This window comes from Pipistrellus hanaki, assembly GCF_964339955.1.
Source record: "Pipistrellus hanaki genome assembly, chromosome: 9".
NCBI classification, from domain to species: domain Eukaryota; kingdom Metazoa; phylum Chordata; class Mammalia; order Chiroptera; family Vespertilionidae; genus Pipistrellus; species Pipistrellus hanaki.
The window spans coordinates 47,145,049-47,163,579 of record NC_140511.1 but is presented as its reverse complement, the minus strand read 5'-3'; the positions used below and the strand labels follow the sequence as shown (position 1 = coordinate 47,163,579).

Below are 18,531 nucleotides of genomic sequence, written 5' to 3'. Positions count from 1 at the left end.
GTAACATATTAGGGCTACTTCCCTAATATGTTAATAGTGTACAGCTGTCATTTGTTTTTCTAAATATGTAAGTTTTCATAACATATAATACAACTGATAATTTTATTAGTTCCTCAATTGTAATTATCCAAATCATTACTGAATTACTAAAATGAAGCTTCAATGAACACCTACTTTCTTATGTTCTTATGCACGGATGTTTTATTTCTGTATGATGGAATCCTCAAAGTTGGCTTTATGCGATGAAATATACACATTTATAAATTTTAACAGCTATTGTAGAATTACTTTTCAGATGGACCCAAAGGCCCACTCTGCTGCACTAATAGAGTTAAGTTTCAAGAGACTAACCAAGGAATGAGATATTTATTTCTGGAGTGAAAACCTGTTCCATGGATGACTAAACAAAGTGCAGTTATTTTGGGGAGACCAAACTGGTTCTTCTTCCTGGATCTACACAGATATTTTCCCAGATATTCATCAGGAAGTTGGTGGCCAGAGAACTACATGGGAACTCCCCCAAAGTCTCACTTGATAGTTTTAATATCTTTTTCAGTTATAGACCACTGTTTTTAAACATAGGTGATTCATTTATTAATTGTGGGAAATTAAATGATTAATTATTCGTGCATATCTTCCATGCTCCTTGAATCACATCATTAACTATCATATGGAGAGAAAGAAGTAATAATTTCTCTTCTAGCAACATTTGAAACATTTAATGTTTGGCTCCTATTTTAATGTTGCTAATGTTCATAAACCGAGAGGGGTCCCCTTTATTGAATCTATAACATGTGAGCTCCTATTGTTCTCAGTTTCTGCTTCAGGGATAATAACAAAGGTATAAAATACTATTCACATTGTCATTCAGCTGAGGGAAAAGCAATCTTTTAAGTATGTACTACTGCCTCTGCCAAAGATGAGAAGTAAAGATGCAAAACTGATTAGATTTTCACAAAAGGAAATTTCATCATCACATGGTTGAAAACAGTTTGAGTAATATTTGAATGTTGTATAATCTTCTCAATAGGGCATTAAACAGGCATTTAGAAATCCTTTAATCGGATTATATATCTCGGTGTCCTGAAATTTCCTTCTCGTTAAAGGGTTCAATGAAAGGAGAAACACACACACACACACACACACACACACACACACACACATACAAATCCCCCAATCCCTGAATCCCAAGACAAATATACAACTTCATTTTTATTTTTGTTCATTGTTTCATTTATTCATTCATTGATTAAACAAGTTTTTGTTAGGGGTGACTTAATGTGACGTTCCCTGGGGGAAATATAGCCTCTGTCCTTTTGGAATTCAAAGTCTTTTGGAAGATCACTGATTTGGGGAGGTCACGAAGCCAGTCCACCACACCTATGTCTCTACCCCCGCAGAGGAATGAAGTTGAGCAGATAAGGTTCAAGGTTTGGTTGCATACAGGATGATTTCAAAGTCATGATGATTCTCCATGTAGTTATGGCTTTGACAAAAACTGCTCATTTCAAAAGGATCTGCTAATGATTCTAATCTAAATAACAATTCTGGCAAGACCAACTTTAATCTCAGGGCAGCTAACAGGCTAACACTTGAAATCATGCTTTCCTGGCTTTGAAGTTGACACTAAGATTTCCAATCACAATCATTGTGGATAAGAACAAAGTGAACTTTTAAAATGTAAAACTTGCTTAAAGCATGTCAAAACATGTCTTTCTTGCCATCTGATATGTTCTCCAGTTTATTCAGCTGTTTCATTCCTTTTGTCTTTATTTATTTAAAGACATTTTAATTGAATTTATTGAGGTGACATTGGTTTCTCAAACCATACAGGTTTCAAATATACAACTCAACAAAACATCATTTGCACACTGCATCGTGTTCTTATGTTCTTTCTTTACACCTTAAATTGTCCTTTCCTTTCTTGACCCCTGACATCCCTTTTTCTCTTCCCAAATTAGTCTGTCTTCCTTCCTCCCTCCCTCCCTCCCTCCCTCCCTTCCTTCCTTCCTTCCTTCCTTCCTTCCTTCCTTCCTTCCTTCCTTCCTTCCTCCCTCCCTCCCTCCCTCCCTCCCTCCCTCCCTCCCTCCTTTCCTTCCTTCCTTCCTTCCTTCCTTCCTTCCTTCCTTCCTTCCTTCCTTCCTTCCTTCCTTCCTTCCTTCCTTCCTTCGTTTGCCAAGAATCAGTCAGCCCATGGCTTTTTAAAAAAGATATGTTTTTATTCATTTCAGAGAGAGGGAGAGAGAGATAGAAACATCATTGATAAGAGAGAAATATTGATTGGCTGCCTCCTGCATTCCCCCTAACTGGGGATTGAGCCCACAATCATGGCATGTGCTACTGACCAGGAATTGTAAGGTACTTCCCTGATTCATGGGTCAACACTCAACCACTGAGCCACACTGGCTGGGCCACTTTGCCCTTTCTTCATAACCCTTTACTAAATTGTATTTCTTCCAGCAGCTGCCTGGTCAATAGTTGCTGGATATATTTTGCAACTAACTGTATTATTGGATGCTTGTGGGTTTAGAATTATTATATTCTAAACTCCCTTTGTCTATAGTAATGCTTCTTGTGAGAGGGCAGGGCGGGGTGAGGGGGCAGGGCGGGGTAAGAGGGCAGGCGGGGCGAGAGGGCAGGTGGGGTGAGAGGGCAGGGTGGGGCGGGTCCAGCTCCAGGTAACTGGACCCTAGGCCTAACCCAACCAAGCAGGTCAGCCAAGGTAGCGGCACCACACTCCCTATAAAACCCATTGATATGTTAAGTTCTTCCTCTTTCTCGCCCATGCCCTCCTTGGTGTAGGTGAGACTGGGTTCGGACTAGTCCGAAATAAATACAGGCTTTCTGCAATTGCATCGGATTCGGCTCCCTGGTAGTCTTTGGGGTTTATGACACTTGGGCATTACATATGGGGCCTTGTCCGCGATCTCCAAGACTGAGGGACTCTGAATCCGGAGAGCCTGTCTGGCCGCAGTAAAAGTGTGTGAAGGGATCCCTGTGGGAAGTGCCCGAGAGGTCTAGCGGACGCGCTATTGAAGACCACGGGCCGGAGAGATCAAAAGACGGTTTGATCCTCCTCGTTGGTGTAGGTGAGACTGGGCTCGGACTAGTCCAAAATAAAAACAGGCTTTCTGCAATTGCATCGGATTCGGCTCCCTGGTAGTCTTTGGGGTTTATGACACTTGGGCATTACACTTGCTCCAAAGAATGCTTTCCCCCCCAATGATAATAGTTACATAAATTTCCTTTTATGTAACTGTAAGGTTTGAGGCGCAGGAAACTGACCACCAAGGAGTTTTAAAGTAAAGTTTATTCCCCAGTAATGAGCGGGACTCATTATGGAGGTAGAGAAGTCAGAATTGAAGGAGTTGGGGAGTGGGGATGGACCCAGCTGGGCTGCCACCTGGACATGGAGGATCAGCAGCACGTGGCTGGTCTGGGGGTCCTTTTAAGGGGAGGAACAGGAGAGGGTTGGACCCAGGGCAGAACAGGAAGGGGTGGGCTCCAGGACACTTTGGCAGGTGCTGATTGATGGCTCAATGTCTTGGAGATGTCTCTGTGACTGGTGCCAGTAATGTCATAACTCCGCCCACCAGTTGGGAGGAGGGAGAACCTTATATTCCAGACTCTTTGATTATATTTTAAAAAATTGAAAGTCTGGGCAGGATTCAAGGGCTTTGCAGATGGTTGCATCAGCTCTGGGCTTCCCCCCCAGCCTCGACCTAACAGTAACTATATTATTTTATAATATCTTTTGATTTTTAACCTTCCCATAACCTTATGATTTAGATGTGTCTATGCTGAGGCATGCTGTTGAGAAAAAATAAACCAGAGTAGAAGTGTTGCTGTTGGAGTTCAATTTTAAAAAGGTTGATTTGGGACGATCTCATGGAGAAGATGCCAACTTGGGCAAAGGGACATGAGGGAGTTAGCATTTTTGAGAGCAATAGTGCATAGTCAGGGAAAAACAGAGGCAGCAGCTGTGAGATGAAAACAGCGAGGAAGCTGCATGGCTGAATAGATGTGAATAAGGGGATGTGCCAAGGATGAGCCCAGAGAACCCAGGTGGGAAACAGATCTTTATATTTTTGAGTTTGGCTTCTATATTGAATGGGATAGGGTGCTAGTGAAATATTTGAGCAGAAGGAAGGGAGGAAGAAAGAAGTTTGGAGACTACAGCAATTATCCAACAAAGAGAAGAAACTAAGCCGGGCCCCAGTGTTAGCGTTAGGAAAGGTGAGAATTTTCAACACTGTAATTTGAAGACAGAGCCACAGATAGGTGATGGGTTTGATATGGTTTGGGAGAAGAAGAAAAAAGGATTCAAGGATGACTCATAGGCTTCTGGCCTGTGTAACTAGAAGCTTTAAGCTGTTATTTACCTGAGATGAGGAATGCAGAGGGTGGAGCAGATTTTAGGAAACAACCAGGTAGGTATTCAGTTATGGACACAATAATAAATGAATATGTGTTTACGTAATTTAAAAATGTATTTATTATTAGTCTATGGTTCACTGCTGACTTCCTATTAACATGAGATACTTTCAGAATATTTAAAAATTTCCAAGACTTTAATTTTCTTTATTTGTTTGCTGTTTTGCAGTGTTGTTTTTGTTGATTTTTTAAAATATATTTTATTGAATTGTTACAAAGAGGAAGAGAGAGGGATAGAGAGTTAGAAACATTAATGAGAGAGAAACATTGATCAGCTGCCTCCTGCACACTCCCTACTGGGTATGTGTCTGCAACCAAGGAACATGCCCTTGACTGGAATTGAACCTGACCCTTGAGTCTGCAGGCCGACACTCTAGCCACTAAGCCAAACTGGTTAGGGCTGTTTTACAGTTTTATTGCAAAGTAAGTTATGTGTATGACTGCCAAGTATTTGAATTTATACTATTTTATCTCTGACAAATAATTTTTATAAATATTTTGGGAAGTATAGTGTTAGCAACATAACAAGTGTTGTTTTTGCCTTATATTTACTCTCATTATCATCTGTTAAATCAAAATTTTGTAATTAAAATCTTCTCACTTCAATCTCGTTTTTGGTCTATTTTTTCTGTCAATCATTGAGGAAGATGTGTTATAGCTTCCACATTTTGATTTCTGTTTTATCAGTTTAGGACTATTGGCTATGAATTATAGTTCCATGTTAGTAAAGTCACTTTCTTTTTATCCCTGTTAGCTCATATCTGAATGTTTGTATACACTTTTCACTGACATTTAATACACACGTAGGAAAGTGTAAAAATCATGCCTCAATATCCTGATGACTTCTTACAAAGTATGTATCACCTGCATTCCCATTGCTGACACCAATAATTAAACCTATCAGTATGATGGAAGCCCACAGGGGATGCTATGGGTCATGAGTCATGGAAACTACATACAAGGCAGCATTTCTCACACCTAGTGCAGGTGACTGGGTCGTGCATGGGGTGTTACCCCACCTTGGTGAATGATATTGGAAGGGCCCTTGGATTAGAATTTGTGAATGAAAACCCCTTTTCCTCAGGATAACCGACACATTTCCCACTGGATACAGATTACCCAGAGTGAATCCTTCTTGCTGCCAGGAGGGGTGAGCTTCCTTGAGAATGAAGCCCACTCCTGGAAAACAGAGAGGAGAAACAGACGATGGGAGTCTGCATTCTGGCCACACCCAGTTCTGGGTAAACCCGAGCCTGTGGACAGCCCAGGGCCTATTAATTGTCCCAGCCAGTTTGGACTGATCCCCGAGTCCTTGATTCTCACACGTATCCCATGAGTTTAATGACATAATGTTGATTTTACAGGGAAAGTAATAGAATCAGAGGAGCTAAGGGACTTACTCAAATCATACAAACTAGTCCAGAGTTTCTGACTCCTACTTTAAAATTTCGATCTATGGAAACAATTGTAATGCCATTTTTCTCAAAAGGTTTCAGTGACTCTATTTGGACTAGAAATGATCCAAAGTTCTGGGAGGGGGGAAGGCACCCAGGCTTTCTACAGAGCTTCCATAGACTTGCCTCAGCTTTCCAACCTCTGCCCAAACTGTGCATCCCCTCTACTCAGATCCTCTGCCTCTAGCTCCCACTCCCACCCCTCACCCCACCGCTCTCTTCTTTCCCCATTTACAGCCTTTCTTCAGCCTCTGCTCTCCCCTCCTGTTGGGAGAAGTCACGGTGAAATTGTGTCTCTTGTGTGGAGAGGCATTTCCCCCCTCTAGGAATAGGAAGGAGTGGTGGCTCCAGGTGCTTGCTCTTGAGCTTTCTCGCCCGAGGGGCCAAGTTCAAGCCTCTTTAGTTATCACTTGAGAACATGGGAAAGTGTTTGTGAAGTGATTCCACATTCTCCAGGGAGGGATTCTCCAGGGCACATAATTCTATGTCATATAATGTTCTAGAATCAGTACAGGAAATCTCTGAGTGGTATTTCTGAGAAGGTGGCTTTGCCCAAAGGTAAAACATCAGACACAGAGATGTGAAATTAAAGAGACAGAGTCAATAGGTAAGAAATTTAGGCTTCTGCTTGTGTGCCTAATGGTGGGTTTTCCATGTACAGCTCTTCTCCCGGAGAGCTGGAGGTGCTGTTGAAGGGATTTCTCTGCTCTCAGGAATCACCAGACACAGCTGCCACATTTGAATCAGTAGACTCTTGGTTTTGATGCTATTCAATTTGTTTTTCTCTCTTTTTTTTTAGAGAAGCGCTTAGGTAATAATTAGGGGTAGAAGTACGCATGAACTAATTGTCAAATCTTAGAAGTTTGGAATTGGAAGGGAACTTGGTAAATAAGTCTAATTCTTACCTTTTTCCATTACAAGGATGAAACCTACAGAAGGGAGTGATTGGTAAGTTAGAGAACTTAGAGCATCTGTGGTCAGCTGCCCTTTACCACTCGTGAACATTCTGTTCCATAACATGCCTACAGTCAGTCCTAAAAGGTTTTCTATTTTATTCATACGATACCCTAAATTTTCTAATTTAAAAAGCCTATTCACCTTTATATATATTTATATTTTTAAATCCTCAGCCGAGGATACATTTTTTATTGATCTAATGAAAGGTGGGGGGAGAGAAATATCCATCAGTTGCCTCCTGTATGTGCCCTTACCTAGAATCGAACCCACTACCTTTTGGTGTATGGGACAACCCTTCAATCAACTGAGCCATCTGGCAGGGACTAAAAATCTATCCACTTTTAAATAGGGCAAAGTATAATGGGAGAAGTTAGAGTACTGAAGTCAAGTTGGAATGCTAATTTATATAGGGTTTCCAGCTCTTTGTGGGATCAAATGTGTACCTGAGATTACTGAGCCTAGAAAATGTTAGTTGCTAAAGCAGTATTTGTTGAATAATTAATGATTAAATGAAGTTCTTGATGAGAAGGTGAATAGGAGGAGAGAGAAAATAGAGGGAGAGAATGGAAACATTTAAATTAGTTTCAGAATGACCAAAATTGGACTTTTTTTTTTTTACAATCCCACTTTGTGTGTTCTTGCTTTGCTTTTATATGTAATCAAATCATGTACATGATTGATATTTGAACATGATACATATTTGTTATAAATATAGAATAATTTTGCTGTAACTTTGAATTACGTAAGTTTTTTTAAAAAATATATTTTATTGATCCTTTTACAGAGAGAAAGGGAGAGAGATAGAGAGCAAGAAACGTCAATGAGAGAGAAACATTGACCAGCTGCCTCTTGCACACCCCCCACCAGGGATGTGCCCACAAGCAACGTACATGCCCTTGACCGGAATCGAACCTGGGACCTTCAGTCCGCAGACCGACGATCTACTATTAAGCCAAACCGGTTTCGGCACTTTGAATTAAGTTGTAATAAACATTTTGTGGGTATCTTTTCCCACTTGTCTACTTTTTAATGCTTTAAAAATTTTTCATATTATTTAAAATTGAGAAAAACAAATGAAATTGGTAGCAATGGCATGGGAGTGAAACTTAAAATTATAAAACATTTGTTTGTTTTAAGGTTGTGTTTAATTTTCAAACCACATAATGTAAAAGTTGCAAAAGAACTTTGAAATGTTTTGTAATTTACAGATAAGGTTTCTGAGCCAGAATTCTTCACTTCCTCCTTTTTATTTGTCAGATTCATTAATCTGAGTAATTGGCCATTCTCCAAAACTACCAAACTGAACATCTTCAGGATGGATTCCTTTTTACATCTGCCAAGAATATCTGGGTGAATGCAGACACAGACACAGCTGTTGGATGGTGACTTCATACTCATATACCATGTCCATAAAAACAAGGTATGCTATACTACTGACATGAAAAGGCAAAATCAAAGCTCTGTGGTTGAATTCATCCTCCTGGGCTTCTCTAACTTTCCTGAGCTCCAACAGCAGCTCTTTGGGGCTTTCTTGGTGGTTTACCTGGCAACCCTGATAGGAAATGCCATCATCATAGTCATCATCGCCCTGGAACAGAGCCTCCATGTTCCCATGTACCTGTTCCTCCTGAACCTGTCCCTGGTGGATGTGAGCTTCAGTGCAGTCATTATGCCTCAGATGCTGGTGGTTCTCTCCACTGAGAAAACGTCCATCTCATTTGTGAGTTGTTTTGCACAGATGTATTTCATTCTTTTCTTTGGTGCGGCTGAATGCTTTCTCCTGGGAGCAATGGCTTATGACAGATTTGCTGCAATCTGCCATCCTCTGAGCTACCCAATGCTCATGGACAAAAGGGTTTTCATGAAGTTAGTAATGTTCTCCTGGGCCTCGGGGGTCATGGTGGCTACTGTGCAGACCACGTGGGTTTTTAGTTTTCCCTTTTGTGGCCCCAGCGAAATCAACCACATCTCTTGTGAGACGCCCCCAGTGCTGGAGCTTGCATGTGCAGACACGTTTTTCTTTGAAATCTATGCATTCACTGGCACCATTTTGATCATCATGGTTCCTTTCTTGTTGATACTCTTATCTTACATTCGAATCCTCTTTGCCATCCTGAAGATGCCATCCACCACTGGGAGGCAAAAGGCCTTTTCCACTTGTGCCTCCCATCTCACGTCTGTCACCCTCTTTTATGGCACAGCCAGTATGACTTACTTACAACCCAAATCAGGCTACTCCCCAGAAACCAAGAAACTGATGTCATTGGCTTACTCACTTCTCACACCTCTGCTGAATCCACTGATCTACACGTTGCGAAACAGTGAGATGAAAAGAGCTTTGATGAAATTCTGGCGAAGAAAGGTAGATTTGCACATGTTCTGACTGTGCTGGGAAGCCACGTGATATTTGGTCATTGTCTGACTAAATTCTTTTAAATTAATAAATGCTGGAAATAATGTGCACTTCTTGGTATGAATATGCATACCTTTTTGAGTTCTACAAATTTGCTAATACATAAGGGTTACCTAATACACATTATTTTTATAGATGCATTTATTCCTTGATATTCAGTATAATACAGTTTCTTCAAAAAATTGTTTATGGAAGGTCATACCAGTGTTTGTTAGAGTTTTGTTCCTTTAGAGAATGCTAAATAAAAATCCTAGTTTTATACATTCATAAACATTGGTGCTTTAATTTCTGCAGAATTGGTTTTCCAACTTGAGTTTTGGTGGGTTAAAACAACTGTGAGTTTGCAAACTTTCATAAATATTACTAAACTAGAGGCCTGATGCATGAAGATTAATTCAAGAATGGGCCTTCCATCCCCAGGCTGTTGACACCGTCTTTGCTCCGGCTGGAGCCGCCTCTCTGCCTTTGCTCCAGCTCAGAGCCGCCTTTCTGCCTCTCCTTGTCCCCAGCAGCTCAGCACCTGCATATGCAAATCAACCTGCCAACTTTGTTGGGTTAATTTGCATACTCACTCCTGATTGGCTGGTGGACTTTGCGAAGGGACAATCAATTTGCATCTTTCTCTTTTATTAGTGTAGATTACGTTTTATTTTTTAATTTTTTATTTTTAAAACATATTTTATTGATTTTTTACAGAGAGGAAGAGAGAGAGGGATAGAGAGTTAGAAACATCGGTGAGAGAGAAACATTGATCAGCTGCCTCTTGCACACGCCCTACTGGGGATGTGCCCGCAATCAAGGTACATGCCCTTGACAGGAATCGAACCTGGGACCCTTCAGTCCACAGGCTGATGCTACTGAGCCAAACCCATTTCAGCTAGATTACATTTTAATATTTCACCAGCAGATTGCTGAAACTGTGCGTAATATCTGAATGTTGTATACTACTGTTGTCAGTCAAACATCAAAGAAGCATCAGCAAAAAAATTTCATTGAATTCTATTCCCTGATAGCCTGTAATTTCTTTCTCATAACTCTTAAAAAAAACCCAACAAGATAAGGCTTATCTAAAACAAACAAAAAAACAAACAAACAAACAAGCAAACAAAAAAGGAAGTTAAATACAGGTTTTCTTCTAATCATTCTTTAGTCATGTGTTCATTCACTGATTGTATAAATTGTTTTTCTTTTTTAATACCCTAATTTATATATTTTCCCAGCTTTAATGAGATATAATTAACAATTAAAATTGTATATATTTAGTTGGCTGGCGTGGCTCTGTGGTTGAGCTTCGACCAATGAACCAGAAGGTCAAGGTTCAATTCCTGATCATCACATATCCTCAGTAGGTAGTGTGCAGGAGAAAACTAATCAATGATATTTCTCTGTTATCACTGATGTCTCTGTCTCTCTCTCCCTTTCTCTCCCTCTCTGAAATCCATAAAGGTATAAAAAAATAATTGTATATATTTAGAGTACAATGTGATGGTTTGATATGCATACATGTGAAATGATTACCACAATCAAGTTAATTAACACATCCATAACCTCACAGTTACCTTTTTGTGTTTTTTAGTTGAAACCACTTGAGGTCTATTAGCAACTTTCAAGTATACATACGTTATTAGCTATAGTCACCATACTGTACATTAATTAGATCCTCAGAACTTATCTCGTATTTGAAAGTTTATATCCTTTTATCAGTAACTCCCAATTTCTACTACTGCAGCCCCTGGAAACCACCATTCTATGGTTTGTTTGTATAAGTTAGACTTCAAATTTTACTTATTTACTAAAACTCCACATATAAGTGATACCATACAGTATTTGTCTTTCTCTGTCTGGCTTATTTCACTTAGCACAATGCCCTCCACGTTAATTAATATTGTCATAAATGGCAGGATTTCCTTCTTTTGTATGGCTGAAGAATATTCTATCGTAGTGTATACATAAAACTTTTTTATCCATTCCTCCATTGACAGACATGTAGATTGTTTTCATATCTTGACTATTGTGAATAATGTTGTAATAAACATGGGAGTGCAGCTATCTCTTCAAAATCCCATTTTCATTTTCTTTGGTTATATACCTAGAAGAGGGATTGCTGGATCATATGGAAGTTCTATTTTCAACTTTTTGGAGACTCTTTTCTGTTTTCCATAGTGGCTGCACTAATTTATATTTCCACCAACAGTGCACACGAGTTCAATTTTCTCCCCAGCCTTGCCAACAATTGTTACCTCATCTTCTTGATGATAAACAGTCTAACAGTAAGAGGTGAGGTGACATCTTATTGTGGTTTTGATTTGCATTTCCTTGATGATTAATGATGTTGAGCATCATTTCATGTACCCGTTGGCCATTTGTAGGACTTACTTGGAAAAATGTCTATTCAGGTCCCCTGCCCACTTTTTTATGAGGTTGTTTTATTTTTTGTTGTTGTTACTGAGTTGTGTGAGTTCTTCATATATTTTGGATATTAACCCCTTATATATAGTATATGACTTGCAAATATTTTCTCTCATTCTGTAAGATGCCTTTTCATTTGATTATTTCTTTTGCTGTGTAGTAGCATTTTAGTTTGATGTAATCCCACATGTTGAATTTTGCTGCTGTTTGTGCTTTTGTTCTCATGGCTAAAAAATCATTGCCATGACAATGTCAAGGAGATTCCCCCCTATGTTTTCTTCTAGAAGTTTTATTGCATCAGGTCTTAGGTTTAAGTTTTTAATCCAGTTAGAGTTAGTTTTCATGAGTGTTGTAAGAATGGGGTCCTAATCATATTTTTCTGTATGTGGCTCTCAAGCTTGCCCAACACCATTTATTTATTTTAAAATATTTTTTATTGATTTTTCAGAGAGAAGAAGGGTGAGGGAGAGAGAGAAACATCAGTGATGGCAGAGATACATCGATCAGATCAGCTGCCTCCTACATGACCACACACTGGGGATCGAGCCCACAACCCAGCATGTGTCCTGACCAGGAATCAAGCCAGTGACCCCTTGGTGCATGGGTCAATGCGCGACCACTGACCCACATTGGCCAGGCCCCAAAACCATTTATTGAAGAGCCTTTCCCCACTGAGTCTTCTTGACTCTACCAGTTGGCTGATTTCCAAGAACTCTCCTGTGGGATTCCCCTCACTGACTTATAAAGATGGGACTTTCATTTCTTGCGGTGTATTCAGGACCAGTTTTTCAGTGCATGAAATGCCAAGATCACCTGGCATTGTTTACTGAGATCGTGCAGGGCTGCACCCATAGCCTCTTCACAGGTATGTCTAGTTCCAGTGAAAGGAAAGAAAAACAACCCCTCCTAGCTGCCATTTGGGAGACCACAGAAGTCAGCAAAAAGGGCAGGCTGTGCCAGGCTCACCTCCTTGTGACCTCCAGCGGGACTCCACAGGCTAATGAAGTCCGAGAAATGCCACCTGCTGTGCTCTCAGTCAGGGACTGGTGTTATGCTAAGTGTTCAGTATCTTTGCCAAAGCAAGTAAACCCAAACAACAATATGAAGTGCCTGTAATTCTTAGGACACAGCTTCATTGCTGCCTCACTGAAACAACTCCCTGTGCCACTCCCTTCTTTGGGAAAGAGCCCCAACACATTCTAGTTCATGAGTGGGTCTTGCTACCAATATACTCACTTCCTCTCCTTCACTGTCCCTTATAATGGATTGATCCAGAAGAAAACACCTGTAGCAATCAGAATCTTGGCCGTATCCTGGAACACCCCTCCCTCCCCCACCACACACACACACACACAAGTTCCTTTACTAAATATCATTCAGCTTGTAATGGAGAAGTCTCTGATCAAACAGGGTGTCCCTCTGAAGGGAAGGTATCCAATGAGGATCCGGGTAATCCTGCCCTCACTTTCCAGGGGGGCATGCTCCCAGTATCTATGAACGCACTTTTACGTCTTTTTGAGACCAAGAGCCTCTGGAACAGGTCAGAATTGAGTGAAGGTGTTATGTAAGACATTTCTTCACTGGGCTGCAAATTCACATCTATTTCCCAACTCAAATTGCACACCATGCAGTTCACCAAAAGCTTGTGCAATAAGGACAACAGCACAGCAGAGCCCCGACAACACAGTGCAGAAACAGAAAAATGCCTTCAAGTTAAGTCACCTTCAAATTAAGGACGGCCTCCAACCCTCCCCTCAGCTGAGTACTCGTGAGATGGTGCTCTTCCTGATTACAGCCCCCTCTCCTCACTTTGCGTAGAGCGCTTTAGAAAATTCTTTCTCCTGCTATGGAGACATGAGAGAGTTCACTTTTCCTTTGGATAAGATTGGTTAGCAGACACGGGGCTCATGATTTCCCTCACGCCAGCTCTCAAAATCTCTCCGGCCCTTTGTTGCAGCAGAATTTGGGTTCAATCTCTCTCATCTATTGCAACAGTCTTGAATGAAGTTTCTTTTGCTTGTTTAACTTTGTCCAGTGCAATTACTTTGACAGCTCATTTAATATTAGTTTCATGAAGAGTGAGTACTGAGAGAACCTCCAAACCCCCATGCAGTTTATTGTCTACAGGAACATGGCTGTACTGTGTCATTAGCATAACATTACTATTCCAGGGAACGCTGGACTGGGCCTCCTGGCAAAGCACTCGATTGTTGATTACAGTAACTTCCCTGAAAACCTATTAAGTCTTTTTAAATAATAATAATTTTATGTACAACCAGCACGCTTTTGAGTGCCCTTTTATCTAGCATCTAATAACTTCCTGTCTGCAAGCCTTACATCAACAATCTCCTTGAGCTTTCATGAGTATTGCTCTCAAGACACTCATAATTCTGTCCCTTGCTCCCATCCTAGAATCAATGTCAACTTTTAGGGTTCTATTATGGCTGCATTGATGTGATACTTGAATTAAGAACTAAAGGATGAGTGTTATTTTTAGAGTCAATATAGAGTCAGAGTGTGTGTGTGTGTTTGTGTGTGTTGGGCCGTGACTTTCTAACAATCCATGCAAAGACACTGGTGGGAGGGAGAATAACCAGTATGAGAAAGCGAAAGCAGCCACGTAATCCTTATTCAACAACAGTTTTTGACGAGATCGGGCGCGTTCAGGGTGGTATGGCCATAGACTCAACAACAGTTTTTGAATGACTTCAATGAACCAGACACTGCTACATGCTGAGAACACAAAGGTAAGCAAGATAGTCTAATGGGAGATACAACTAAACACATAATAAAAACCTTATTACAACTGTACTTATTGTTCTAAAGAGAAAGCACAAGACACCCTGGGTTTATAACAGGAAGCCCTATCTTACCCGGAGGGTAGAGCATAGAGGAAGGGCCTTGGGAAGAACAGTAAGGCCTCCCTTTGACATTCAAAGTGAGCCTTAAAATTGACAACGGTTTGCTGGGCCCAACTGTGGAGCAGCCCAGGAGGAAGGAATGAAGCTTTGAATGCCTGATGTCATCCCAGGAAAGATAATGCTGGAGAGGGAGAAGTGAGGTGAAGAGGCAGCTGGAAGCCAGACCATGAAGTCTTATAGGTCTAGTGAACACTCTGAACTCACCTACTAGTGTGAAGGAGTAAGGTAGCCAGTGAGGTGTAAAGCAAAGCAGTGCCATGGACATAAATGTCATTCTGAATAGATCATTGATGGATGAGATTTTAGAGTAGAAATAGGCAAGGAAGAGACAATTGCTATAGCCCAGGTGAGAGATGAGGCTTGGACTAGGATGGGGGCAATGGAAATGGAGCAAGAATGTCTCTACCTTTATTTAAGAGATCAAATGGACAGGACTTGGTAATGTATTCTATGTGGGAGAGGGTAGAAGAGAGAAAGGTGACAAAGGTGAACCCATATTCCTGGTTGGAGTAGAGAGTGGATGAGAGTGACATTTGCTGAGCCACGGAACACTGCAAGGGAAGACTTTTTGTGTGAAATCCAGTTTGGGGTGAAGAAAATTGTAGATGCCTGTGTGGAATCAGTCAAGTAGATAGCTGAGATATGTTGACCAGGCTCAGAAGGAAGGTCTAAACTAAGGGAATAAAGCAAGAGGGCAATAGCTAGGGATGCACACTATGGTCTTCTTTTCTTTTTTAAAATACATTTTTATTGATTTCAGAGAGGAAGAGAGAGGGAGAGAGTGAAACATCAATGATGATAGAGAATTATTGAGTGGCTGCCTCCTGCACACCCCCTACTAGGGATCGAGCCTGCATGTGCTCTTAACCAGAATCAAACCTGGGACCCTTTAGTCCGCAGGCCGATGCTCTATCCACTGAGCCAAAATGGCTAGGGCTGAGGGTGTTCTTAAGATGAAGAGACTGCAGAAGGCTTGAAGTTTCCTGGAAATAATCCAAAAGAGAAAGGATATTGAATTAGTACGATTAGGGACTTGTGCTGCTGATGTTTTTCTATTGGATGAAGAGATAGTCACCAATGGATGGACAGCTACATGCATAACAGAGGATGGAAAGTAGAGCTGTAAAGTTAAAGGGATTCCAGGGGCCAAGGAACTCATATTAGGGGGCTATGGGACAGGGTACCTGGGACAGGAAGTGGATCTGGGAAGGAGCATCCAGGCACTAAATGAATGAATGTTCCAGGAGGGATCTGGTTACTAACTATCCCAAAGAATGAACTATTGATAGATTCTCGCTGCCATCTAGTGGCTTAAGCTTGTAATTGCTATAATCTGCTCAAAGTCCAGGAGAGCTAAACTTGTTATTGGTTCACCAATATCACCCCTGATGAATTCACAGAAAGTAATAGAACCAGTCACATCAGCTCTGGGCACAACAAATCTGGGCGGGTGGCAAAGGCAGTGGCAACTTCTTTGTCCCTCATAGGTGTCAGTGTGCATTTTTGTTAGGTGAAGAACAGAGGTACATCCGTCATTCTTACCCCCTTCCATCTCCTTCCCCAAATTTGCTCACTTCTTTTCCACCACCACCACCACCATGATTACTAGGCCCAACTGTGGAGGGTGGGAGCAGTCCAGGATGAAGGAATGAAGTGTTTGAAGGCCATCACCACCAGCATAATCATCATCCCATGCCCTACACATTACACCAAGCATGTCAAACTCAAAAGCTAACATGGGCCAAATAAATGAGGCATTCAGCCCACAGGCTGCGAGTCTGACATGCTTGCACTGCACATTCACAATAATGGACGAAGTCTGTTACCTCATTTGACTATCCTTCATACCCATTTATTGGGTAACTACCATGAGCACCAGGTGCTGTGCTAGGTGTTAGGCACACGGATCAGACATTGGGAGCTTACAACCAAATACTAAAGCAGATAAGCAGATAAATAAACTCTTATAGCACTGCATGGCAAGGGTTATAATTGTGGTTAACACCTGTGCTGTGAGACTTCCCTGTGCGTCTTCAGAGTAGGAGTCAGGGAGACTTCCTGGAGGAGGTGGCTGGGGTCACAGTATGTGAGACTAGTTAAGAGTTAGTGACATGGCTGAGACCGGTTTGGCTCAGTGGATAGAGCGTCGGCCTGCAGACTGAAAGGTCCCGGGTTCGATTCTGGTCAAGGGCATGTACCTTGGTTGCGAGCACATCCCCAGTAGGGGGTGTGTAAGAGGCAGCTGATTGATGTTCCTCTCTCATTGATGTTTCTCTCTGTCCCTCTCTCTTCCTTTCTGTAAAAAATCAATAAAATATATTTTTTAAAAAAAGAGTTAGTGACATGGTGAAAACAAAAAAGAGGACTTTACAGCTAGAGAAAAATTAGTGTCTGAAAAGCCGGGTGGATTTTAAGATCTGAAGAAGCGCCGTGTGACAGGTGCTTAGGATACTTGGGGAGGGACAGAAAGTGAGTTCAGAGTGTGAATGACCCTGTGAGCTAAACAAAGGAATTTGAATTCAATTTGGAAAGGTATGGGGAGTTGCTGACGGATACAGGGGTGAAACAAAATCAAGTCCGCATTTTAAAAGTAGCTGGCATTTGTCAGACACGCACTATATATCTGGCCAAGCCTCTTCCATGGATGAGAACATTTTATTCTTCACAATACCACTTAACAGAGAAACTGTGAGGTACTAAGTAATCTGTTCAAGTATTGAAAGTTATTTTTAGTTGGATGGGATCAGAATGCAGTTTTCTTGGACTTTGGGGGTTTGCGCTTTTGCCAGTGGGCTTGGTGTGACAGAAGTCGGGCCACATGCCCGGCACTGCTGCAGTGGCCGTGCACCGAGCTGTGGTCTCCAATGTACCTCCCAGCTGCAGCACTCTCCTGGGGTGGCCACACTGGGTATAACAGTTTGCCCGGAGTCAGTCATAAGCAGAGATCACGGGAAGAATTGTGCATCAATACTGGCTGTTCTTGCAGGAAAGACCCAGCACCCAGGTGTCCTCCTGCAGCTTTTCTGGGATGGAAAGGAGCCCATCAACACGAGCGATTTGGGTCCATGATACAGTTGCTTTGGGGAAGTAAAAAAAGGCAATTCTTTTTTAGAAAGTTCATGTTTGCCCTCTTGTTTGACTTCTCAGTCAGGCCTTAAGAGGGTGAAAACTGGGCATTCATTGCACCTGAAAATCCTTCCAACCTTTGTTATTACCGTTTCAAGTGCTGTTTCCCAGTACTGCAGCCTTTGCTAATGAACTCTGTAAAATTGTGATATTTGGCAATTTATAGAATATCAGGCGCTGTTTCAAAATAAAATTATAGTAAACCTGTTTAGGGTGTTAGGGCGTCTAAGATGGGCTATTTCTCCAAAGATGATGATGATGATGATCATCATCATCATCATCATCATCCAGACACAAGGGCAGACCATCCCAGACGTCATTATAGTGATGTCTCAGCAGAAGCCTGAACTCCTAATAGGCTCGTATGGCCTGAAGCAGTAGAAATCGCAAAAGTAGGGCACAGACACCTCCATCTTAATAACTGCAGGCTCTTTTCTCAGTCCATTGCTTTGCTCTATGTTTCATTCAGAAATAACACCACTCAATGACCATCTTTATTGCAGTTTTGTTTAGAGTAGTGGTTCTCACAGTTGTTTGGGAGACAGATATTTTTTTTAGGGATTCTGTGAGGTCATACTAATATTAGGATACGATTTGCCTTTTATCTGTCATTCTCTCAGAAATGTAGAGTTTTCCAGAAATTACATGATGCATTATATATCACAACGGATTGAATGCATAAGTAGCTATGAGAACTCAGCTGTGTCCAATTACACCAGACATTAAAAAGGTTTGCAAAAGTGTAATACAGTGCCATTCTTCTAAATATTTTTTGAAAATACAATTATTTTCCATCACAATGTTATTTCTGTTAACA

General features: G+C 41.2%; 1 protein-coding gene across 1 annotated transcript; it reads left to right on the top strand.

Annotated features, from left to right (window-relative positions):
• Positions 1–8,283: 8,283 nt before the first annotated feature.
• LOC311627753 (olfactory receptor 10A3-like) lies at positions 8,284–9,228 on the top strand (the record flags this gene model as incomplete). Its single annotated transcript, XM_084894313.1, has 1 exon — positions 8,284–9,228. One exon carries the CDS (start codon positions 8,284–8,286, stop codon positions 9,226–9,228), a length of 945 nt encoding a protein of 314 aa, XP_084750439.1.
• Between the last annotated feature and the right edge of the window lie 9,303 nt (positions 9,229–18,531).